This window comes from Choloepus didactylus, chromosome 11, assembly GCF_015220235.1.
Source record: "Choloepus didactylus isolate mChoDid1 chromosome 11, mChoDid1.pri, whole genome shotgun sequence".
In the NCBI taxonomy this organism is placed as follows: Eukaryota; Metazoa; Chordata; class Mammalia; order Pilosa; family Megalonychidae; genus Choloepus; species Choloepus didactylus.
Window position 1 is genome coordinate 87,858,774 of NC_051317.1, and position 27,059 is coordinate 87,885,832.

General features: G+C 36.4%; 1 protein-coding gene across 4 annotated transcripts in view; it reads left to right on the forward strand.

Annotated features, from left to right (window-relative positions):
• Positions 1–27,059, forward strand: part of KIF2A (kinesin family member 2A) — a 106,285-nt gene that overhangs the window by 48,772 nt on the left and 30,454 nt on the right. For 2 of the 4 annotated variants that reach the window (XM_037798801.1, XM_037798803.1), the window contains exons 2-7: positions 9,330–9,424; positions 9,918–10,037; positions 11,788–11,842; positions 14,709–14,831; positions 15,409–15,509; positions 19,769–19,864. In XM_037798801.1, the coding sequence (XP_037654729.1) occupies positions 9,330–9,424; positions 9,918–10,037; positions 11,788–11,842; positions 14,709–14,831; positions 15,409–15,509; positions 19,769–19,864 (590 nt within the window). The remainder of the gene's footprint in view (positions 1–9,329; positions 9,425–9,917; positions 10,038–11,787; positions 11,843–14,708; positions 14,832–15,408; positions 15,510–19,768; positions 19,865–27,059) is intronic. The other 2 variants (XM_037798802.1, XM_037798804.1) reach the window with 1 other exon arrangement.

The following is a 27,059-nucleotide window of genomic DNA, read 5'->3' on the forward strand; positions in this document are numbered from 1 at the left end:
GTAGAGGGCTCAACCCATCAAACCACCAGTCCCCTATGTCTGTGGTCATGTTAGCAACCATGGAGGTGGGGTAGGCGAATACCCCTGCATTCTCCACAGGCTCCTCAAGGGGGCACTACATCTTTTTTTTTTTTTTTTCCTTGTTTGTCTTTTTTCTTTTTTTTTTTTTTTTTTTTAACTTTCCCTTCTTTTTCAAATCAACTGTATGAAAAAAAAAGTTAAAAAGAAAACAAACATACAATAAAAGAACATTTCAAAGAGACCATAGCAAGGGAGTAAGAAAAAGACAACTAACCTAAGATAACTGCTTAACTTCCAACATGTTCCTACTTTACCCCAAGAAAGTTACATACTATAGCAACATTTCAGTGAACTTGTTCCTACTACATCCATCAGAAATTAACAGACCATAGTCATTTCTGGGCATCCCCAGAACGTTAAATAGCTTATCTGTTCTTCTTGGATTATTGTTCCCCCTTCCTTAATTGCTCTCTACTGCTAGTTCCCCTACATTCTACATTATAAACCATTTGTTTTACATTTTTCAAAGTTCACATTAGTGGTAGCATATAATATTTCTCTTTTTGTGCCTGGCTTATTTCGCTCAGCATTATGTCTTCAAGGTTCATCCATGTTGTCATATGTTTCACCAGATCGTTCCTTCTTACTGCCGCGTAGTATTCCATCGTGTGTATATACCACATTTTATTTATCCACTCATCTGTTGAAGGACATTTGGGTTGTTTCCATCTCTTGGCAATTGTGAATAATGCTGCTATGAACATTGGCGTGCAGATATCTGTTCGTGTCACTGCTTTCCGATCTTCCGGGTATATACCGAGAAGTGCAATCGCTGGATCGAATGGTAGCTCTATATCTAGTTTTCTAAGGAACTGCCAGACTGACTTCCAGAGTGGCTGGACCATTATACAGTCCCACCAACAATGAATAAGAGTTCCAATTTCTCCACATCCCCTCCAGCATTTGTAGTTTCCTGTTTGTTTAATGGCAGCCATTCTAACCGGTGTTAGATGGTATCTCATTGTGGTCTTAATTTGCATCTCTCTAATAGCTAGTGAAGCTGAACATTTTTTCATGTGTTTCTTGGCCATTTGTATTTCCTCTTCAGAGAACTGTCTTTTCATATCTTTTGCCCATTTTATAATTGGGCTGTCTGTACTATTGTCATTGAGTTGTAGGATTTCTTTGTATATGCAAGATATCAGTCTTTTGTCAGATACATGGTTTCCAAAAATTTTTTCCCATTGAGTTGGCTGCCTCTTTACCTTTTTGAGAAATTCCTTTGAGGTGCAGAAACTTCTAAGCTTGAGGAGTTCCCATTTATCTATTTTCTCTTTTGTTGCTTGTGCTTTGGGTGTAAAGTCTAGGAAGTGGCCTCCTAATACAAGGTCTTGAAGATGTTTTCCTACATTATCTTCTAGGAGTTTTATGGTACTTTCTTTTATATTGAGATCTTTGGTCCATTTTGAGTTAATTTTTGTGTAGGGGGTGAGGTAGGGGTCCTCTTTCATTCTTTTGGATATGGATATCCAACTCTCCCAGCCCCATTTGTTGAAAAGACCATTATGACTCAGTTCAGTGACTTTGGGGGCCTTATCAAACATCAGTCGGCCATAGATCTGAGGGTCTATCTCTGAATTCTCAATTCGATTCCATTGATCTATATGTCTATCTTTGTGCCAGTACCATGCTGTTTTGGCAACTGTGGCTTTATAATAAGCTTCAAAGTCAGGGAGTGTAAGTCCTCCCACTTCGTTTTTCTTTTTTAGAGTGTCTTTAGCAATTCAAGGCATCTTCCCTTTCCAAATAAATTTGATAACTAGCTTTTCCAAGTCTGCAAAGTAGGTTGTTGGAATTTTGATTGGGATTGCATTGAATCTGTAGATGAGTTTGGGTAGAATTGACATCTTAATGACATTTAGCCTTCCTATCCATGAACATGGAATATTTTTCCATCTTTTAAGGTCCCCTTCTATTTCTTTTAGTAGAGTTATGTAGTTTTCTTTGTATAGGTCTTTTACATCTTTGGTTAAGTTTATTCCTAGGTACTTGATTTTTTTAGTTGCTATTGAAAATGGTATCTTTTTCTTGAGTGTCTCTTCAGTTTGTTCATTTCTAGCATAAAGAAACATTACTGACTTATGTGCATTAATCTTGTATCCCGCTACTTTGCTAAATTTGTTTATTAGCTCTAGTAGGTGTATCGTTGATTTCTCAGGGTTTTCTAGATATAAGATCATATCATCTGCAAACAATGACAGTTTTACTTCTTCTTTTCCAATTTGGATGCCTTTTATTTCTTTGTCTTGCCGGATTGCCCTGGCTAGCACTTCCAGCACAATGTTGAATAACAGTGGTGACAGCGGGCATCCTTGTCTTGTTCCTGATCTTAGAGGGAAGGCTTTCAGTCTCTCACCATTGAGTACTATGCTGGCTGTAGGTTTTTCATATATGCTCTTTATCATGTTGAGGAAGTTTCCTTCAATTCCTACCTTTTGAAGTGTTTTTATCAAAAACGGATGTTGGATTTTGTCAAATGCTTTTTCAGCATCTATTGAGATGATCAATTGATTTTTCCCTTTCGAGTTTTTAATGTGTTGTAATACATTGATTGTTTTTCTTATGTTGAACCATCCTTGCATGCCTGGAATGAACCCCACTTGGTCACGGTGTATGATTTTTTTAATGTGTCTTTGGATTCGAATTGCAAGTATTTTGTTGAGGATTTTTGCATCTATATTCATTAGGGAGATTGGCCGGTAGTTTTCATTTTTTGTAGCATCTTTGCCTGGTTTTGGTATTAGATTGATGTTAGCTTCATAAAATGAGTTAGGTAGTGTTCCATTTTTTTCAATGTTTTGAAAGAGTTTGAGTAAGATTGGTGTCAGTTCTTTCTGGAAAGTTTGGTAGAATTCCCCTGTGAAGCCATCTGGCCCTGGGCATTTATTTGTGGGAAGATTTTTGATGACTGATTGGATGTCTTTGCTTGTGATGGGTTGGTTGAGGTCTTCTATTTCTTCTCTGGTCAGTCTAGGTTGTTCATATGTTTCCAGGAAATTGTCCATTTCTTCTACATTATCCAGTTTGTTGCCATACAGTTGTTCATAATATCCTCTTATAATTTTTTTAATTTCTTCAGGATCTGCAGTTATGTCACCTTTTTCATTCATTATTTTGTTTATATGGGTCTTCTCTCTTTTTGATTTTGTCAGTCTAGCTAGGGGCTTGTCAATCTTGTTGATCTTCTCAAAGAACCAACTTTTGGTGATATTTATCCTCTCTATTGTTTTTTTGTTCTCTATGTCATTTATTTCTCCTTTAATCCTTGTAATTTCTTTTCTTCTACTTGGTTTAGGATTGGTTTGCTGTTCATTTTCTAGCTTCTTCAGTTGATCCATTAGTTCTTTGATTTTGGCTCTTTGTTCCTTTTTAATATATGCGTTTAGTGCTATAAATTTCCCCCTTAGCACTGCTTTTGCTGCATCCCATAGGTTTTGGTATGTTGTGTTCTCATTTTCATTCGTCTCTATATATTTAGCAATTTCTCTTGCTATTTCTTCTTTAACCCACTGATTGTTTAGGAGTGTGTTGTTTAACCTCCAGGTATTTGTGAATTTTCTAAGTCTCTGATGGTTATTGACTTCTAATTGTATTCCATTGTGGTCAGAGAATGTGCTTTGAATAATTTCAATCTTTTTAAATTTATTGAGGCTTGTTTTATGTCCCAGCATATGATCTATTCTGGAGAAAGTTCCGTGAGCACTAGAAAAGTATGTGTATCCTGGTGATTTGGGATGTAATGTCCTGTAGATGTCTGTTAAATCTAATTCATTTATCAGATTGTTTAGGTTTTCAATTTCCTTATTGGTCTTCTGTCTGGTTGATCTATCTATAGGAGAGAGTGATGTGTTGAAGTCTCCCACAATTATTGTGGAAACATCAATTGCTTCCTTTAGTTTTGCCAGTGTTTCTCTCATGTATTTTGTGGCACCTTGATTGGGTGCATAGACATTTACGATTGTTAATTCTTCTTGCTGAATTGCCCCTTTTATTAGTATGTAGTGGCCTTCTCTGTCTCTCAAAACATCCCTGCATTTGAAGTCTATTTTATCTGAGATTAATATTGCTACACCTGCTTTCTTTTGGCTGTAGCTTGCATGAAATATTTTTTTCCATCCTTTCACTTTCAGTTTCTTTGTGTCCCTGTGTCTAAGATGAGTCTCTTGTATGCAACATATTGATGGTTCATTTTTTTTGATCCATTCTGCGAATCTATATCTTTTAATTGGGGAGTTTAATCCATTTACATTCAACGTTAAAACCGTGAAGGCATTTCTTGAATCGGCCATCTTATCCTTTGGATTATGTTTGCCATATTTTTCCCTCTCTCTATTAATATCCTTTATTGTACCCATACCGAATCTCTTTAGTACTGAACCTTTCTCCAAGTCTCTCTGTCCTGTCTTTGTTTCTCTGTCTGTAGGGCTCCCTTTAGTATCTCCAGTAGGGCAGGTCTCTTGTTAGCAAATTCTCTCAGCATTTCTTTGTCTGTGAAAAATTTAAGCTCTCCCTCAAATTTGAAGGAGAGCTTTGCTGGATAAAGTATTCTTGGCTGGAAATTCCTCTCACTCAGAATTTTAAATATATCGTGCCACTGCCTTCTCGCCTCCATGGTGGCTGCTGAGTAGTCACTACTTAGTCTTATGCTGTTTCCTTTGTATGTGGTGAATTGCTTTTCTCTTGCTGCTTTCAGAACTTGCTCCTTCTCTTCTATGTTTGACAGTGTGATCAGTATATGTCTCGGAGTGGGTTTTTTTGGATTTATTCTATTTGGAGTTCGCTGAGCATTTATGATTTGTGTATTTATGTCGTTTAGAAGATTTGGGAAGTTTTCCCCAACAATTTCTTTGAATACTCTTCCTAGCCCTTTACCCTTTTCTTCCCCTTCTGGGACACCAATGAGTCTTATATTCGGACGTTTCATATCATCTATCATATCCCTGAGGTCCATTTCGAGTTTTTCAATTTTTTTCCCCATTCTTTCTTTTATGCTTTCATTTTCCATTCTGTCATCTTCCAGGTCACTGATTCGTTGTTCAACTTCCTCTAGTCTTGTACTATGAGTGTCCAGAATCTTTTTAATTTGGTCAACAGTTTCTTTAATTTCCATAAGATCATCCATTTTTTTATTTAGTCTTGCAATGTCTTCTTTATGCTCTTCTAGGGTCTTCTTGATTTCCTTCATATCCCGTACTATGGTCTCATTGTTCATCTTTAGTTGTTTGAGTAGCTGCTCTAGGTGTGTCTCTTCTGGTCTTTTGATTTGGGTGCTTGGGCTTGGGTTATCCATATCGTCTGGTTTTTTCATATGCTTTATAATTTTCTGTTGTTTTTGGCCTCGTGGCATTTGCTGACCTTGATAGGGTTCTTTTAGGGTTTGTAGACCAGTTGAAGTCCTTATCTCTAATTTATCAGATCTACAGCTTCGTGGAGTACACTTTCTCTAACTAACCAGCAGGTGGCGTCCACGAGCCACCTGTTCTCCACAAGCCAGATCTCCCCTGCTTAGCCTTTTTGGTGAGTGGGGGAGTGAGTCTTGTGGGGCCCAATTGGTGTCCCAAGCTTGCGTGTGTAGTTGGTGTTGCCTGCCCTGTATGTGGGGCGTGTTTCTGGGCAGTCGGGGAGGGGGGGTGGCCCTAACAATCAAATCTCCCTGATGATCCTAGAGTGTTAAAGCTACTGCAATAGTCTAATCCTTCAGTTCAGTCCTGCCACAGTTTGTCTCTGCCACTGACCCACAAGTCTTTGGTATTGGCGTATGGCTCCTGAGACTTGCAAGTGGGCCCCTCTTCCAGGCTGTGCACCCCGGGTCCTCTGTTGAGGGATGACTGTGCTATGTCACAGGTGAGTGCCGTCCCCCCAGGGCAGTTCTGGGCTGCTGGGCTGTGTTGGGAGGCTCCCAGTCTGCTCAAATGATGGCTGAATGGGGCTCTGTTAATTCACACTGCTCCCCCTTCCCAGCTCTGGGACATTCAGCTGAGGTTGCAGGGAAGGCTAATGTCCACGCCCAGTTTTGTGGTGTGTGCCTGTTATTTGAAGCACTTCCGTCACACTGGGTTGTCTGGGGCAGCTCTGGGCTGTGGGGCTGGCGATGGGCAGGAGTGTTTCCTGTCCACCAGGATGGTGGCTGTGAGCGGACACCCCCCTTTTCTTGGGAAGTTGTGTTGTTTAGTGAATTTTCTCAGCCACTGGATTATTGCCTTTTGTCTCAGAGCTCTCTTAGTTCTGCTCTTGACTTGACGTGCCCAAATTTCAATTCTTTGAAGCTTTCTGTATTGAGCTTCTTAGAGTAATTGTTTTAGAAAAAGCAAAAAGGATTTAAAAAAAAAAAAAAAAACGGCCCTCCTCAGAGATCTAATGGGTTATTGAAATGCTAATAGACAAAGCAACCAGGGCCATTAAGGAAAGGTGCACAGGGCAGAGAGATCAGCCTTGCTTCAGGATTTGCATATGCGCCTCAAGGCCTGATCTCCGCCCTTCCCCTTTCTGTGTTCACCAGAACTCCAAAAATCCTCTGCTTTTACTTTGGAGCTTCTCGTGTTGTTTTCCTTCTATGCCCGTCTCCTCTCTGCTGGGCTGGCTGCTCTCAGAGTCTCTGGTGTCTGGCCTCAGTCTATCTATGGTTGGAGTTTGAATCAGTAGAATGAGTTTCCGATAAGAGCAGCCACTGCAATTCTCCCTTCTCCTTCCTGGAGCTGACAGTCCCTCCTCCCCCGGGACTGAGCCTGGCAGGGAGGGGCGCGGGTCCCCTGGCCGCAAAAACTTACAGATTTCGCTGATCTCAGCAGTTCCACGTTTTCATGAGTGTTGTATGAAGTATGCCCAAAGACAGATTGCTCTGTGGTGTCCAGTCCACGCAGTTCCTGGCTTTTTACCTACTTTCCTGGAGGAGTAACTAAAACATACAGCTCACCAGTCTGCCATCTTGCCCCGCCTCCCTGTTATAGGTCTTTAAAAGGGCATTGGAAGGACTTTGGCTTTTACTCTGTCTGAGATTGGGAGCCATTGGACAGTTTTGAGCAAAGGAGTAATATAATCTAATTTAGTTTTGACAGGGAACATTTTGGCTACTTTGTGAAGAATAGACAGATAGGGAAAAGGCTGGAAGCAGGGAGACTTAATTAATCCCAAGTACAAGGCAGTGGTGACTTGCACCAAAGTGATAGCTGTGGAGTTGATACGAAATGACTTACTGTCTTGGGATAAGAGTATAAGATTCATGTATCATCAAGTTTTTGTTTTGTTTTGTTTTTTTCTTTTCTTTTTTTTTTTTTTTTTTTTGAAATTGCCTTAGGAATTTCTGTCGCACAATGAGGGTTGATAATCTGTACTACAATTTAGAAGTTTTACAGGTATGTCTGGAATTTAAACCACATAGGCATCTTCCTCAACTTAGTTTACAGGAGAGTAGAGAAGCATAGTAATTAATAGTAAGTGTTTTTGCATCTGACCAAGGTTCATATCCAGGCTACTTATTAGCTGTGTAACCTCTTTGAGTTTCAGTTTCCTCATCTTTAAAATGGAGATCTTTACTCAATGGATATATTTGTTATGATTAAATGAAAATAGTAGCTTAAAAAAAGATCTACATATCAGATTGGTAAAAATTTTAGGATTGGTAATACCAGTAGTAGTGAGAGTGTGGAGGAATGGGTCCCACTATTGGCAGAAATGTAAATGGGGGACAGTTTGAGAATATCAGAATTTCAAAGGGTGAATATTCTTGACCCTTTCATTCCACTTCTAAAAATCCTATTTGTGGAAGCATTCACACCTATATACAGATATTCAGCATATCTTTTAATGGCAAACAGTTGGAAATAATTTAAATTACTCTTAGTAAAGAAAAGTTAAGTTGTGATGCATTCCTTCTATAGAATGCTATGTGATTGTTAAAATTAATAGATAGAGCTTTACATACTATCATGAAAAGATCACTAAGATGTATTTTAGTTTAAAAAAGAAAAAGCAATACCAGTATATTGGTTGAAAGTACTTAGATCCTCATTACTTTATCATTTAGTCTCTAATTTTTTATGAGTCCATATAGAAAAGCTAGTGATTAACAGTAATTTCATATGTAAATAATGTTTATAAAATTATTACAGTGCCCATATTTTCTTTAATAATACTGTATTCCTTGTTATTACCATGTATCTGTTTTGTTTTAGATAATTTTTTGCTATTTAGATACTTAATTTGTTTTAGATATATTAGGAATTATAAATTATTCTTAGGTAATTAAAGATATCCAAAGGATTTCGTTTAGAAAATACGTATGAAAATTCCATGTCTTCAGCATTTTGTTGAATATGATTCAACAAATATTGGTAATATTGAGGATGCAAGTATATAACAAGTAGTTTCTGTCCGTACTTGACTAATAATCAAACGGGTAGGTAAGATGAAAAAAAAATGTAGAGAATAATAATATACAATTTACTGGTCATCTTATATAAATTTGTCCTAAGGAAATACCTCACAAACACATAATGACAAATCTGCAATAGTATTCATTGCACTGTGTATAACAGTAAAAAATTGCATGCAACCTAAGTGACTATCAGTAGGTATTATGTGCATTATGATGAATGTAATAGAATATATTATGTAATAATTAAAAATAATTATTTGTATCCTACAGTATTAGCAGGAAACATCTACAATATATGAAGAGGGGGTAAATAAGTGTAATGCATTATGTATAATGTCCTCTACAGATGGTAGGTACTGGAGTAGCCCGAGAAAGTAAGGGATGAAATGGATTTAGATAGGCAACAGTAGAAAAGAGGACCTTTTAGATGAGCATTTCCCAACGCTTTTGGACTCAAATTCCTTTTCTCAATAATATTTAAATAATTTTATCAGTTTATGTGGTATATGATGTTATTTTTAAGTAAAAAATTTTGTATTAGGATTGTAGTAAAAATTGAATTTTTCTGCTGTATGAAAATGACTCTTACTAAGGAGCCTTTCTAATGATTAGAACTGTTTAACAGTATAAAATACTTAGTGAAATAAGGCATTCCATGCCTACTGAAGGTATTTAAGCAGGGGCTATGTAACCGTTTATCATATAGCTGAAAATAAACTTTCAGTCTTATCCAATTTCTTGAGTTCATGGCCTTGACAAGTAGCAGATTGGTTTGTGAACCCATGAACATAGTTACAAAATTGTGTTTGACATTGTTAAGGAATGCCATAATTTATGGCATATTAAAAATGTATTATATTTTATTCCCACTTAGGCCGAATACATCAAGCAATGGTAACATCTTTAAATGAAGATAATGAAAGTGTAACTGTTGAATGGATAGAAAATGGAGATACAAAAGGCAAAGAGGTATGATCACTGATTAAATTTTATTTCTAGTCCTGCAATATAGATTCTGAATATGAAACAAAACGGAAAAGTGTATCATTTTTATATAGAGCATGTACTATTCCTTGAAAAACTGTTTCAAATGATAAGAAATTTTCACGCAAAGGAAAGTAGATTGTTTCTGCATATCTTGTATGACTGGTCATGTCAATTCTATCCTATTATTAGATAAAAAGATAGTAATCTTTTAAGCCAGCTCACAAAATTTAAAAGTTACTATAATGGTTAATTATGTGGTCCTATCAATCACTATGTTATTAGCAGTTCATATCATCAAGATTACAAACATTATCTTAAGAGAGATTCTTTAAATATATGTAGATTGTAATTCCAGATAATACAGTTTGCAAGGCAAAGTTATTTACTCTGTGTAAATTTATTTGAAAAGTAGAAGGTTGATTACCAAAATAACACTTTCAAAATATGTGTGTGCATGTATGTGTGTTTTAAAAAGATTGACCTGGAAAGCATCTTTTCACTTAACCCTGACCTTGTTCCTGATGAAGAAATTGAACCCAGTCCAGAAACACCTCCACCTCCAACATCCTCAGCCAAAGTAAACAAAATTGTAAAGGTTAGTGATGAAAATTCAGAATAAATGTGTGTGTATGTGTTATTTCTGGTATGGAATTGGTAGGTAGGCTATAAAGAATATGTTGTAAATATTAATTAGTTTGCTTTTTTAACAAAATTAGTTCTTTCTGCCATTGACATGCAGGTATATGTATACACATACAGTCAAGGATTGCATTTGTCTAATTCACAATTATGAGAATTGTTAGAACCCCAAAATTCCCTGCTTAATTGGAATTTCTCATGACATTGTTAGTTTTTCAGGAGATATGGGTCAAAATCATTAGCTTTTCAGTGTTTGAATGAAAACATGACATTAATAAAGAACAATAGCTGTTTATTATGCATAATAAATACCCATTCTTGATAGTCTTTTGAAAGTATAATTCTGCTCTGTGTTATTAAAGAAAGAAGGAAAATGATCAATTGTAGTTTACTTATCTGTGAAGATAAATTTTGAAACTGATGCTGTCTTCCTCAGCTTTTTCATCTTTACTAAAAGTATTTCTCTTCCTTTCTATGGAAAATTTTCACCAAAATACAATTCTTTTAAAATCGGGTAGTCCCTCCAAAGTTGTTAACAACTACAGTTGTGTTCAATTCAGCCAGCATTTATATATTTTTTCACATTGTGTCAGGTAATGTGCCAGACACAGAAAGATACAAAGATGGATATGACATGGCTTTCAGCCTTTAGGAACTCACTCTCTTGCAGGGAAGACAGATACATAAGCATCCAGTTATAATACGATAGAAGCTTAAGGAAAACTTTCAATTTGTATAAAGTTCAGACTCAACTTCTTAAAGGTCATTAGTTACCACTTAATGACAGACTGTTTTTTGTATTTGTCTTCAAAACCTTGGAGAAGCTTCATAGTTTGTCTTTCTTAGCCTATCATTAGCAACCTTTGCTGTGCATTGGAATCACCTGGAAAATTTTTTTCAGTATTGATTCCAAGGCCCTACCTTAGGAGATTCAGTTTTGTTTTATCTAAAGAGAGGCTCTAGTATCAATATTCTTTCAGTAATACCCATCTGGTTTGAATATGCAGCTAGGGTGGGGAACCACTGCATTACTTTAGTTGTTACCTTTTTTTCGGGTGAATAGAAATGAAGTTGTGGTAAATAAATAATAGGACCAAAAATGTGTTGCCCTAATCTATTCAGTGCCTAAACCTTTGAAACTCTAATGTAACCTTTTTAGGATAACTGACAGTGAGCATTTCATAGTACATTGATATTTCAGTTTAACCACAATTAGCTGTTTTAAACTAATACTTTTATTAATTACCCCCTGGTATCCAAAGGTGAAATACATAACATGTTCTTGGCAGAAAAACATGGTGATTAAAAGCATACACTGTAGTGAGAATATCTTACCTTGGGGAAGTTACTTAACCTTTCTTTGCTTCAGTTTCCTCATTTACAAAATGGGATTAACAATAATAAAATGGGGTCATTGTGAAGATTAAATGAATTAGTATTTACAATGCACCCCAGCAGTACCTGGCTCAGATTAATTCCTGAATATTTTTTTTTTGTGGTGGGAGAGGAAGAAATAATTTCTCTTATATAAAAGAACTTGAATAGCCTTACATTAGTTGTGATTCATTAGAAGATTGTAGTTCTTCTCCCCTTAGTTTTATATTAGTGTATGTCTGCTTACTTTTGTTTAATTAAAGGAAGCTGAGATTATGATATGTAAAGAGGAGTGAAGAGAGAAAATATAATGAACTTTTTTTCTTTTATAGAATCGACGGACTGTGGCTACTGTTAAGAATGACCCTCCTCCCAGAGATAATAGAGGTAAAGTAAACATTTTTGTATTAACTTTGCCTATTGGCTTCTTAGTATGGCCGTGACAAGTTAAGTAAAAAATAAATATTATCCTTGACCTTGTTATTCCTTTAAATTTTACTTGGTTAATTTTGAAGTTGGTACTGTCTTGATTTCCTAGTACAATAATGTCAGTGTTTTGTAAAATGATTAAAAGTGTGTGTAATGAATTAAATTCCATGCAATATGTACATTTTCCTTCATCTCCTGTAGCCAATAATTTTGCAGATTCAAGGAGAGTATTATGAAAAAAAAGCAGTGGGGAAGTAATTAATTAATTGATCTCCCAGGGGTAAATTTAATTGTCATGATGTTAAACATGACTTTCTGTCTAACAGGCTTCCGAAAAGGGTCATAGGTAATTTTGGAGTCAGCTAGAGAAAAGTTGAACTTGTGTAAATTGCAGTTAACTGCAGTTCTTCCAAATATTTTCAGCCAGGAAATGAAAAACGTAATTAATTCCCTTTCTGCTATTCAGCAGGTCACAGCCATCATTTCTCATCATGGTGTTTCTCTGAATGTATGGATGGTGGGGCAGAAATGTAGATATTAGAAGAGAGATTGGAGATAAGGAGATAATCTTATACTTAAACACTACTCTTTGAGCCTTGGGAAAATTTGTTTCTTTTAAAAATTTGATACTTATATTTAAGTTTATATCCTTTTTCCATTTTTAAAACATCCACGCTGGGAAATTCTCTGCTGAAGATTTGCATATTTGAGGAGCAAAGAATTGGATTTGGGATACAGGAAGGGTTAAAAGACTTAAAATTTTACTTTCTGTACTTGTGAATTTTGGGAATTTTTTGAAATGAGTATGCATTTAAAATTCTTATTTTAACTGTGGTACATGCGTGCAATGGAATATTGAGCAACTATGAGAAGGAGTGAAGTTGTAAGACACGCAAAGAGGTGAATGGATCCTGTAGACAGCATTTTGAGTGAAGTACGCCAGAAACAAAGGCAAACACTATAATGCCTCACCGATATGGACTAATTACAGTGTATAAACTCAAAAGTTGAATCTTACAGCACAGCCTAACAGGGAAATGGTTATTGTAATGGTCCTTAGATTGTAAGCTCTTAACAGCAGTCAAATCTATTCCTGATTGTAATGGCTGTCTCCAAACTCTGAGATGTTGCTCCCTTGGTGTATAACCTGATTGGTCTCTGGAACATTGGGTATCTGTGTGACACCTGAAACTCAGAGCTAGAGCTCAGCAGATATGGATGTCGGTGTTAATGCGTACAGCAACTGTTTAAAAAAAAAAAGCTGAAAAAGAGCCCAGACTTCAATTAGAGATATGAATGAAGCAGATCTGGTTAAGACTAGAGCAAATCGGGCCAAAGGGTAAAGGTAGAAACTGACTTTGTGTTAAAACTTCAACTTCCATGTGAGACCAAGGGAAGAAATGTTTATTTGGTATAGGATCTATATTTTCCAAACAATATAACTTCTACAGTCAGTTTGTTCAAACACCACAATTACATGGAGCTTTGAATAGGAAGTGAGATATGGTAGGTCTATGTAGGTTAGACTGAAATAGCCACACATCCCAAAGTAATTTGAGCGGAGTATAAAAATATATATTCGGGGCCCCCCTGAGGAGCTGGGGGAGATGTGGAGGTGTTGAGCTTCCTCACCTGGGTTGTTGCTGATGTTCTCACAAACACTGGGGACTGACGGCTTGACATGCTGAGCCGTCTGTCTTGGGGCTTGCCCCTATGAAGCTTGTTACTGCAAAGGAGAGTCTAAACCTGCTCATAATTGTGCCTAAGAGTTTCCCCGAGTGCCTCTTTGTTGCTTAGATGTGGCCCTCTCTCTCTAACTAAGCCATCTTGGCAGGTGGTCTCACTGCCCTCCCCCGTACGTGGGACCTGACTCCCAGGTATGTAAATCTTCCTGGCAATGCAGGATATGACTCCCGGGGATGAATCTGGACCCGGCGTTGTGGGATTGAGAACATCTTGACCGAAAGGGGTATGCGAAATGAAACAAAATAAAGCTTCAGTGGCTGAGAGATTTTCAAATGGAGTCAAGAGGTCACCCTGGTGGATGTTCTTACGTCCTATATAGATAATGCTTTTTAGGTATTAATGTATTGGAATAGCTAGAAGTAAATACCTGAAACAACCAAACTCCAACCCAGTAGCCTTGACTCCTGAAGATGATTGTATAACAATGTAGATTACAAGGGGTGACAGTGTGATTCTGAAAACCTCGTGGATCGTACTCCTTTTATCCAATGTATGGATAGATAACTAGAAAAATGGGGACAAAAACTAAATGAAAAATAGGGTGGGATGGAGGGAATGATTTGGGTGTTCTTGTTTACTTTTATTTTTTATTCTGATTCTGATTCTTTCTGGTATAAGGAAAATGTTCAAAAATAGATTGTGGTGATGAATGCACAACTCTAAGATGGTACTATGCACAGTTGATTGTACTCCATGGATGATTGTATGGTATGTGAATATATCTCAATAAAACTGAATTTTAAAAAATTCTTATTTCATATACTTATTTTAAAAATGATTATTAAATATCAAGCTTGATTTTAGCTTTTATGTAAATTATTCAGATTGAGTTTTGTAGCTGAAGTTGAATTGGTAGAACCTAAGTATGCATCTCTTATTTTGAAACCCTCTTTTACCTTTTGTCAGTTTATTGAACAGAATTATTACGTACATTCTGTTCATATACATAGATTTAGAAAACTTGGCAATTGCTAATATAACCTTTAAGTATCAGTTGTTTTGAAATATTTCAGTTCCTTTTAACCACAATTCACCTTTACTAATTTTCTCTGAATTTTGAATTTTGTTTTATTTACAGTGCTTGGTTCTGCACGTTCACGGCCTAGTCAGCTTCCTGAACAGTCTTCTTCTGCACAACAGAATGGTAGTATTTCAGATATATCTCCAGTTCAAGCTGCAAAAAAGGAATTTGGACCCCCTTGTATGTAAATCACGTATAAAGGATTCAGTCATTTTTAGATATACATGTATTCTCTCTTGGTCATCTTTGTAAGTCCCCAAATGATAAGCAGTCTAATTACAAACTGGATTGCAGATTTCATTGTATCATTGTGGAAAATTTATTTTTTATCTTAGTAGTTTAATCTGTTAATTGGATTTTTACGTGTATTTTTTGGAGAAAAAAATTTTTTTTGTCCATGTAAATTAAAATTCTGACCAGATGGTAATTTGACAGATGTTAACAGAAGAAATTGTTATACTCCTTGATTCTTTCCACTTCTTGAGATTCTAAACCAAGAGATGACATGTATCACTGTGTGAGTCATTTTTTTTTTTTTTGACTCTTATTTGCATATTGTCCTGTTCCTAGTTTTGTTAAAGCAGCTCATAAGCAAAACTTACACGGTTGCTATGGGTGTGCTTTGTCACTGCATACCTTGTGTGTGTGTGTGTGTGTGTGTGTGTGTGCGGTGCAATTATACATAAAATTTTTACATATAGATACGATACTCTAAAAAAGAAACAATACAACTACAGCTCATCTGTTTTTCTTTTAGCACGTAGAAAATCTAATTGTGTGAAAGAAGTTGAAAAATTACAAGAAAAAAGAGAAAAAAGGAGACTGCAACAGCAAGAACTTAGAGAAAAAAGAGCCCAGGTTTGTAACATAAAACGTATTTTGTTTATGCACCAACCAAAGATTAGAGTATGTCAGTAAAAGTGACTAACTTCTTGAGGGGAGGGGGGAATGGTTGAGACATTCATGTAAATATTCAATAGAGTTCCTTAAATAGATAATGGAATAATATAAACTCCTGTGAAAATAAAGTTACCAGGGCACAATTTTTCTTTATACACTTTTCATGTTTTAGTTGATATATGTTAGCTACAAAGTTTATTCCATTTTGAGCCATTGTGTTACAGAATTCTAATATGTTTTATAACATTCAAGAATAGTATTTTTATCAAAATAAAAAAATAATCTAAAAATACTTTCATAAAAATATCCAGATAAAGTACATGATTTTACTATACATTTTATTACTGTTTTTCCATGGTTAATAAGTTGAGCATGCCCTGGTGACAGGGGGGAAATTCCTAGTGTTTTGATTCATGCTAGGTATTGATATTTGTATATTTATGAGGTTGCCCATTATTCCATTGATTACCTTATTGGTGAATATTTCATTATATCACACAGAAAAGCTATTTTCACTTATTAGTTCTCTGTAAAACATGAAAACTTTTTGTGTATAATTTTGTTGAATTCGTCTTGGTATTTTTAGAAAAAACAGCTTTTCTGTGGAGGAAAAGTTATTTATTACTACCTATTCTTTAGCTCATCTATTTTCAGGTGGATGAAATCCTAATCATAAAGAATTAGTTGTCCAGTATAAACATGAGAGTATTTATGCATAGTGTTCACTCTCCTGGTCTCCTTTTATTGGTATCTTCATAGCCAGGCACTCTCCTTCCCTTTGGAAAAAAATTAAAGAGAATCGAGGAAAAGAAGAATATATAAAAATGATTAGAATAAACCATAACCTGTGGAAGCGTAGGTAGTATAGTGCCTGGCACAGAAGGGACTCAATGAATGTTAAGGTTTTCTTTATATCACAAATGAAAATTATATATAAAATCTTTTCAGTTAACTGGTTAGTATCTTAACAGTTCTCTATCAGATGATCACATTGATTAGATGTGTTAATAGCACCTTTGTCCCATGATTTCAGGTTTGAAGATTTTGGGGTTCCTTTACAAACATCATTTTGCTGCTCATTTAGTAGATAACCTTCAAAACCAGAGAAGCAGTGGTAAAATATGAGATGTTAGATTCTAATTTAAAATGCTGGAAACACTGTTTAATAACAGCACATACCCCAACTACCACATAAATTTAATAAGAAGGTTACATTTTATAGTAATATGTGGCATATAAATAAACATATATACACACTTAATATGAGTGTGTGTCTCTCAATATAAAATCCTAGCTCCTTAATGAGCATAAAAGGGTTAAATTCTGTATCATTTTTTAAAACTGGTAAAACATTCTTTAGCTTTCTACAAAATTAGCAATACTAATGTAGAACTTTATGGATAGGACAGTGCGTTTTCTTTGTTTTTTGTCTTCTGACCAGAGTTAATTTCATAAAATTAATTCAGTGGTAGATGTATAGTCAAATTAATATAAAAATTCATATATTTAATAGCTCTCTTTAATAAAAAGGAATTACATTTTAAAGACAGTTTGTTTCTAAGACATTGTCATGTAATATATGCTAGCTATTTATCTAAAGTCTGTAGATCCTCTAACATTATGTGTAGATTTTTGTGTTCCTATATTCATCACCTTCTCTGGGGTTAGAAGAGTTTTGCTTTCAAGTGATTCTCAAAGGGATACATGACTTAAAGAAATTCAGCGATCACTGAATGAGGTGATAAGGACCCTTTGCGAATTCTGTCCTTGAGATAGAATCAGTGCATTTAGCACCATCTTCTTTGATGCATTATACTGAGACCTCAGCAGAAATTTCTGAGCATGTATTGCTTTCCGTGCACTGTGTTAAAAACTGGCAAAGGTAAATCAGGCAAGGCCCTAGCCCTCAGGAGACTTAATCAGTCACAGTAACTCCTTGCCGTGACTGACTGTTAAATGATACTTTATTCTCAAACTGTTAATTGCATTTCTGTTATGATATCCATTTTTACCTAAGAATTTGTCTTTAAATATTCATGAGGCACAATGAAATGAAGATAATTTCTTTAAACTAACTTTATGATATCATTTATCAAAGTTATATAATGAGAAGAATGCTCTTTTGTATTAGTCTTACCTTCTAAATAGGTAATTAGATGATTGCCTTTCTTAGTTACTTTGCTGTAGTTAAAAGATAACGATGGAGCCACAATTATCCTTTTTCTTTGCATCCCCAGCATCTAGCACTGTACTTCAGACTTTATTGATACTGAATAAATATTGAAAGATGAATGTTATTTTGTTCTCTGAAACTGGAAATGAAATCTGACCAGATCGTGCTCTTCTGCTTAAAATTATTGAGTGGTTCTTTGTCATCCTCAGAATTTATTTCTAAGTCCTTAGCATGTCTTAGAAGGCCTTGTGTGACCTAGCTGTATTAGCTGTCCAGTTTTACTGCTCTCCACTTCTTCCATTGTATTTTATGCTTCAGCTATGCCTCCAAGCCTCTGCCTGCAATTAATGCCATACCCACCCCGCACCTCCAGCTCTGTCCCTTTTTGCTCCTTTTTACTTCTTTGCCTATCTATCTCCTATCTAGCTTAGACATCATTTCCTTCCCTGGCTCTCTTGGCCTGAAATAGGTGTTTTTACAACACAATTTGTTTACCTTTAAGTGTCTGCTTTTCTTCTACTCTTGACTCTGCTCTGTGAGGGCACACATTTAATCTCATTTACTGTAATGTCCTCATTGCCTGTCCCAGTGATTCTTAGTAGATGCTCAATGAAGACTTAGCTAATATACTCTAGCTCAGTGACTATATCTGCTATTTTTATGATTGTAAAATTTCCTTCCCTCCCTTAGGTTTTCAGTTGAGTTAATGTCTATTGTAAGAGTGTTTATATGTGGAGAGTAGATCTCTTTGGTGCCCCTCCCATGTATTCCCTTCAGATGGTAGCCACACCATTTAATAGTGGTGGAAAATTACATAGAATACCATTCCTTTATCCTGCAACAGATCTTTACATACTAGAATTTTTTTTATACATATACCATTTCTTTTGTGCTTGGATTTTATCTATTCTCAGAACTTGTTTCCCCTAATAAAACATCAGGATTGTTTATTTAGGAGTATGTTCAAAACCGATTCAGATGTTATGTTGTAGAAATGTGGGACCATATAATATTCGATCTGAATAAATCAGCTTAAATATAAAAGTGGCCTTGGAATGATCAATTGGGTTTTGAAATAAATAATACACAAGACAGCTATCCACTGATACTTAGCCCAGATGCTACCTGGTGTTTCCTTTGGAAAATATTTCATGCATGCTTATACATCTTGTGATGTTGTAATTCTCATTTCACATTCTGTTTCTCATTTGACATTGTTGGTACTACTTTCTAGAAGGTTAATTGAAAGCAAGTCTCAATAACAGTTTTGGAATTTAGTTACATTTAAAGTAAATCTGAATATGATGTGTGAAAAAATCTGGTTCTAAGAATGTTCATTTATTATTCATAAGTTCATTAATTTATTACTCTTTTGACTGCTGCCATGTAGCTTCACCTGAATTTTCTCAGTTTTGAAACAAGAAAGTAAATTTCAGTCAGCATTGAATAATTGAGAGTTTTAAAAATTGTCTTGGCTTTTAATTTCTTAAAATTCTATGTCCTATCAATTTGAGGCTGTTTTACCTTATCCTAAGTTCTTTTTAGGTCGTCAGCCAACAAGAATGAGAATGAACATAAAAGATCTATTTTTCTGTTTTGCTGAAACAGTAGACTAAGAAATTGGAAGATAAATCTGATTAGATGAGTTTTTCTAAAATTTCAACTTGCTCTAGAGTTCTTTGCTCATAGTTAAGATAAACACCAGTTCTCTTGCTCCATTTTCTAGGATAATTATGATATATGTATAACAAATGAATTTTTGAAACTGGTCAAAGGTGGCTTTAATGAATCTTTGGTTTGAAGTTAACAGAATCTGTGTAGACAAACAAAATGGTCTTTTTTAATATGAAGGTGATTCCTGAGTGTATTATTACACCTGAACTCTGAAATTAAAATATAGTATATTCTTCAGTTCAAGTTTGGGCTTGACTATGACAAATGACACAATCTATTAGTTTAATTTTAATTTTCTAACTGTATAATGTCAATGCAATAAGTATAGCATTATTACAATAAATGATGAACTCTTTCTATCTTCTTACAGGATGTTGATGCTACAAACCCAAACTATGAAATTATGTGTATGATCCGAGACTTTAGAGGAAGTTTGGATTATAGGCCATTGACAACAGCAGATCCTGTAAGTTTCTTTATAAACCATTGCTCTGAAATTTTTTATGCATAGAAAAATTTGATACCCACTAAATTCATATTATATTTACATACGTATTTTTTTCTTCTCCTTATGGGAACTTATCTCATGTTTTAAGAAGAAAATCAAAAAATCATCCACATTAATGCTTATTTCCTGTTATTTGATATATCAGGCATGTTGTCCACAGAAACGTCTTTTTCAAAGCAAAACCTCCCAGTATTTGAAAGGGCAGAGCAATAGTTAAGGAATGACTGATTGTTTATCATTTGGTGTAGGTGGGAAAGTTCTAGTCAGAAGACCCAATTTTCTCTCTGACTCTCACTTCTTTTTTCTTTATCTACCCATCCATCCATGTATTCATCTGTCTGTTAATTCATCAGTCCATTTTTGAGCACTTGAGAGTAGGTTGTATATACGTCGTGCTCCTTCAACACTGAATACTGCCATGTACATTTCCTAAGAACAAGGATATTCACTTAGGTACACAGCTTAAGTGCAGTTAGCATTGATAGAATGCTTAAGGACTGTAATCCAATTTTTTTCCTATTTCCCAATAATGTCCTTTGAACCTTTTCTCTTCCCTTGTTAGATCCTATCGAAAATCACATATTGCATTATTGTGCTTTTTGTTGGGGGGGGACATATATACAATATAAACTTTCCTTTCTCACCCTCTTCCAAACATACCATTCAGTGGGATTAATCACGTTTACAGTGGTTATTAAAACTTTCCCATCTCCCCAAACAGAAACCCTAAACCTATTATGTGTTAACTCCCCTCTCCTGCTGCCCCTCTATCCCTGGCCACCTGTACTCTTAATTTCTCTTTCTTATGAGCTTGCATATTCTCTGATATTTTCTTTGTAGTTACCTTGGGGCTTAAATTTAACATCCTAAATCTGTAATTTGCTTTGATACCAACTTGTCTTCAGTAGTATACACAAACTGTCCCCCACCTTTATGTAGTTCTTGTCACAGATTACTTGTTTATATATTATAAATCCAAACCCACTGATTTATCATTCCATTTTATGCATTTGCCTTTTAGATCCTGTTGTAAGTAAAAAGTGGAGTTATAAGCCAAAAATACAATAGTACTGGCATTTCTATTTACCCATGTCATTACCTTCACCAGAGATTTTTATTTCCTCATGTGGCTTTGATATGCTAGCTTTTGTCCTTCCCTTTCAACCTGCAGAACTTTTTTTAGCTAATCTCTTGTAGTGCTGGTCTATTGATGATGAACTCCCTCAGTTTTTGTTACATTTGGGAATGTCTTAATGTCTCCATCATTTTGGAAAGGCAGTTTTGCTGGATATAGAATTTTGGGTTGGCAAATTTTTGCTGTCATTTCACTGCCTTCTTACCTCCTCGTTTCTGATGAGAAATTGACATTCATTCTTATTGAGGGTGCCTTGTATGTGATATGTTCCTTCTCTCTTGGAGCTTTCAGCATTCTCTTTTTGTCTTTGGCATTTGACAGTTTGATTATACTCTGCTGCAATATGAGTCTGTTTGTGTTTTTCCTATTTGTTCATTGAGTGTCTTGAATGTGTATATTCATTTTGTTGATCAAGTTTTAGCCATTATTTCTTCGAATATTCTCTCTGCCCCTTCTCTCTTTCTTCTTTCGGGACTCCCACAGTGCATTTTTGGTATGCTTGATGGTGTCCCACAGGTTCCTCGGTCTGTGTTCATTTTTCTTCATTTTTCCTCTTTCTGCTTCTCAGATGGTGTCTTCAAGTTCATTGATCAGTCTTCAGCCAGCTCCAGCTAGCTATTGAACCCCTCTAGGGAATTTTTTTTATTTCTGTTACTGTTGTCTTCGGCTCTGTTTGGTTTCTTCTCATAATTTCCATCTCTCTGTTGATATTCTCTTTGTGTTTGTCTGTTATTTTCCTTTTTCATTTAGTTCTTTGTCCATGTTTTCCTTTAGTTCTTTGAACATATTTAGACCGTTTTTTAAAAAGTTTTTGATATGTCCCAGGTCTGGTTCTCCTCATTGATGGTTTTTAATGCTTTAATTTTTTCCTTTGCCTGAGCCATTACTTCCTGTTTCTTTGTATGCTTTGTAATCTTTTGTTGAGACCTGGACATTTTGATATTTATTAATGTGTTGTCGCTGGAATTTAGACACTAAGGCTTCTGTCCTTAAGCTTGTATGCAACAAGTGTTATGACGGAGCTTTCCTTGAATGTCAGGAGCTAATGAAAAGACAAAGAAGGGAAAAAAAACACCTATCCCAGTCTTTGCATATAGACCTATTCAAGTCTTCTCCTTCAGGACTTATACATATAGTGAGTTTAGAGAATAGCTCCAGGCCAAAGCATAAGGGCCTCCCTGATCCTCATTGCACATGTGTCTTGTCTTAGGCATGGGCATGTGGCCCTAGGAATTCCCCTGTTTACGTGGTTCCTAACTTCCTCTCTTTCTTAGGAAAGTCTCTGTATGTCCTACAGGCAGCAATCCTTTGCCCCACCAGCACAACTTGACTGTTCTCCCATAAGATTCATTAGGAGAGCTCAGGGTGCAGCTTTCTACAAGCAGGACAAGTTCTGGGATGGTAGGTCCCTCAAGCCACCACCAGACAGATTGGGGTAGACATACATGCTCCCAGTTTGTGCACCAGTATTACTCACCCTGCTCTCTCCAGAACCAGGACCCATGCATGATCTGCACACTGGGAGCATAGGCTGGCTCTGTGCTGAGTCAGTGAGGAATAGCAAAGGGGCCAGCCAAGACGCCAGGAGATCCTACTGTTTTAAGTAGCCTTTTTCTTGATTCAGGGCTGGCCCTGTTACTGCAGTCCTTCAACTGTTTTCTAGATCTTGAGAAAGATGTTTGTGCCAGTTCTTTCTTGTTTGTTCAGAATTTCTGTGGCAAGATGGAGCCTTGAAGCATCTCACTCTGCCATCTTGATTGGGAAAGGGTCCCCTCACTTCTTTTATTCTCTCAGCTCAAAGCTGCCTCTTTGGCTTGAGATATAAATCTGACATCATACCATTTAGCTTTTACTAGCAGTTAATTTGTTATTTTTTTAATGCAATTTTATTGAAATATATTTACATACCATCCACAGGGTACAACAGTTGTTCACAGTGTCATCATACAGTTATGCGTTCATCACCACAATCTTTGAACATCTTCATTACTCCAAAAAATAAAAATAAAATAAGAATAAAAATAAAAGTAAAAAAGAAAACACAAAACATCCCATACCTCTCCTCTCCCCCTATTATTTATTTATGTTTTGTCCTCATTTTTCTACTCATTTGTCCACATACTAGATAAATGGAGAGTGGGCCATAAGGTTTTCGCAATCACGTGGTCATACCATAAAATCTCTATAGTTATACAGTCATCTTTAAGAGTCAGCGATATTGGACTGTACTTCAAGACTTTCAGATATTTCCTTCTAGCTATTCTAATAAAGTAAAAACTAAAAAGGGATATCTATATAATGCTGAACAGTTACCTCCAGAATGACCTCTCAACTCCATTTGAAATCTCTTGGCCACTGAAACTTTATTTTGTTTCATTTCTCTTCACCCATTTGGTCCAGAAGGCTTCCTCAGTCCATGATGCCAGGTCCAGGCTCATCCTAGGGAATCACGTTCCACATTGCCAGGGAGATTTACACCCCTGGGTGTCATGTCCTACACAGGGGGCTTGGCAATGAGTATACCTGCCAAGTTGGCTTAGAGAGAGAGGCCACATCTGAGCAACAAAAGAGGTTCTCTGTGGGTGACTCTCAGGCACAATTATAAGTAGGCTTAGCCTCTCCTTTGCAGTAACAAGCTTCATAAGGGCAAACCCTAAGATCAAGGGGTTGGCCTACTAAACTGGTAATCCCCAATGCTGTAAGAATATCAAGAATTCCCTAGGAGGAGATGTTTAATATTTCCACATTTTCCCCTAGTCCCTTAAGGGAGCTTTGCAAATACATTTTTATTCTCTGCGCAGATTACTCTGGGATATATTGGGGCTTCATGCTAACCTGTGCAAACCAACCAGATCTCACTCCCTGTTCAAGGTTCCATGTAATTACGGTGTTTCAGTAAACTGACCATAAAACTTAAATTATATAGTGTGCTACAGAAAATATAGATTTTGCACCAAGTAAACATCTCTTCTTTTGGGTCCACATAGAAGCCAAAGTTTTAAAACACAGTTAATATTATCCACTTCCCTTTAGTCTGATCTACCCCAGTCTCAAACAAGTCCATTTTGTTCATATTTCCAAGTGAAGTCTGATCTCCTTTTTAGCTTCAACAGTTGCTGCATGAGGCAGTCCCCAACACTCACAGCTGCCGAACTCTGGCCCCAAGTCCCAGGCGCTACACAGACCCCCAAAGCTTCAGGGACTGATCAGGTCACACACAAATGCTCAGCATATCAGAATTTAGAACCAACTGTTAAAACTCATGAATAGAAGTGACTGCTGTAAGAGCTTACGACCTAGGAACCTTTACAATAGGCCTTCCCCTGATAACCCATGCTCCCAGATTCAATTTTCAGGGTTTGCACATTATTGTTAGTCCATATTAGTGAGGCATTATAATGTTTGTCTTTTCATTTCTGGTTTATTTCACTCAACATACTGTCTTCAAGGTCCATTCACCTAGTTGCATACCTCACAGCTTCATTCCTTCTTGTAGAAACTCAATATTCTGTTGTATGTGTACACCACAGTTTACCATTCCATTTATCAATCAATGTACCCTGAGATCACCTCCATCCATTGAAAATTGTGACTACTTTCACCATAAACACCAGTGTGCAAATGTCCATTTATGTTCCCGCTCTTAGTTCCTCCAGTATACAATCAATAACAGCGTTGCAGGGCCATATGGCAACCCCTGCTTAGTTTCCTGTAGAACCACAGCACTGCCCTCCAAATGGGCTACACCATTCTACTTCCCTGCCAACAGTGAATAGGTACATCCCTCTCTCCACCTTTTATCCAGCACTTGTATCCCTCTGTTTATTTTTTAAAGTTTTATTCATACACCATACAATCCATCCTAAGTAAACAATCAGTGATTCCCAGTATAATCACATAGTTATGCATTTACTACCACAATCTATATGAGGACATTTCCGTTTCTTCTGCAGTGAAAGAGGAAGAGGAGAGAAAAAAATGAAGAATAAAAAGGATAGAAGAAAAAATAAAATAAAAAACAATGAAGAGGTCATACAACAACACCACCACCAAGAATCCCATACCCTTCCCTTATATACCCTATTATAAACATTTAGCTTTGATATATTGCCTTGGTTACAATTAATGGAAGCGTATTACAGTGTTGTTGTTAACTGTAGACTCTAGTTTGCATTGATTATATTTTTTCCCCTATACCATCCAGTTTTAGGTTTTACTAAGTTATACAGTTCCAGTTTTTATCCTCTATCTTTCTTTCTGGGATCGTACATGCCCCTAGCCTTCCTTTTTCACTGGCACTCACACTCATCTTTGTTCAAAGTACTTAAAATATTATGCTATTTCTGGATCTATGCATCCAATCCTGTTGAACATTCTGTACTCCTTCAGCATCAGATGCCTGATCTCTACCCTCTTTCTAGCTCCTGATTACCTGTGTTCTCAACTTTAACTTTCAAGATTCACTCATTAATATTAATTCATATTAGTGAGACCGTACAGTATTTGTCCCTGTGTTTCTGGCTAATTTCACTTTACATAATGTCTGCTGTTTACAGTTTTTTCTTTCTGGATTTTATTTATCCTTACTGATAGTCTTCATTTCTACACTCTCCTTCAAACCTCTCTCTCCTGTCTTTTCCTATCTGCCTGTAGTGCTCCCTTTAGTATTTCTTGTGGAGCATGTATCTTGTTCACAAACTCAGTGTCTGTTTGTCTGAAAATATTTTAAACTTTCCCTCATATTTGAGTGACAGTTTTGCCAGATATACAATTCTTGGTTGACAATTTTTCTCTTTCAGTATCTTAAATATATCATACCACTGCCTTCTCACCTCCATGGTTTCTACTGAAAAATCTACATCTAGTCTTACCAAGCTTCCCTTGTATGTGATGGATCGATTTTGTCTTGCTGCTTTCAGAATTCTTTGTCTTTGACATTTGATAATCTGATTATTATGTGTGTTGGCTTAGGTCTATTCAGATCTATTCTGTTCGGGGTATGTCACATTTTTTGGATCTGTAATTTTATGTCTTCCATAAGAGATGGGAAATTTTCAGTGCTTATTTCCTCCATTATTGTTTCAGCCCCTTTTCCCTTCTCTTCTCTTTCTGGGACACCTATGACACATATATTCATGTGCTTCATATCGTCATTCAGTTCCCTGAGACGCTGCCCTTATTTTTCCAGTCTTTTCCATATCTGTTCTTTTGTGTGTAGCATTTCAGATGTCTTGTCCTCCAGTTCATGAATCCTTTCTTCTGCCTCTTCAAATCTGATGTTATATGTCTCCATTGTGTCTTTCATCTCTTCTGTTTTGCCTGTCATTCTCATAAGTTCTGCCATTTGTTTTTTCAAGCTTATGAATTCTTCTTTATGATTGCTCAGTGTCTTCTTTATATCACTCCTCTCTTTTGTCACATTTTCCTTCAACTTGATTTGATTTAGAAGATTTTGTGAACATCTTTAATTAGTTGTTTCAACTTCTGTATCTCACTGGAAGTTCAAGTTTGTTCCTTCGACTGGGCCATATCTTCATTTTTCCTAATGTGACTCATAATTTTTGTTGTCTGGGCATCTGGTTTCCTTGATTACCCCAATCAGATTTTCCCAGACCATGCGGTCCCAGGTCTCAGGAGGAGAGTGCAATAAGTATCAAGTTTTGCTGAGGATGAGACCCAGCAGATTGTCAGACTTTTCTGTGAGACCTCTAGACTGTGCTTTTCCTTTCCAGCCTAGCAAGTGGTGCTTGTCAGCCTTCAGCTCCCCACCAGTGTAGAGGTGTGGTCCCTTTAATTCTCAGCAGACCTTGTCCTATCCAGGGGCCGAGGGTGTCAGAAGCCAAGCTTAATTTGTTTCTGTCCCCGCCCCCTGCCCCCCACCCCCAGTCACTGTGGTTTGAATTCTCTGAGGGAGGGCAGCCACTTGAGCTGAGCCACGCCTCCCTTTTCTTAGGAAAGATATGCCCTTTAGGGAATTATCTCTTTCAGTTGACTTTTTCCTTTGTCTGTCTAACTATC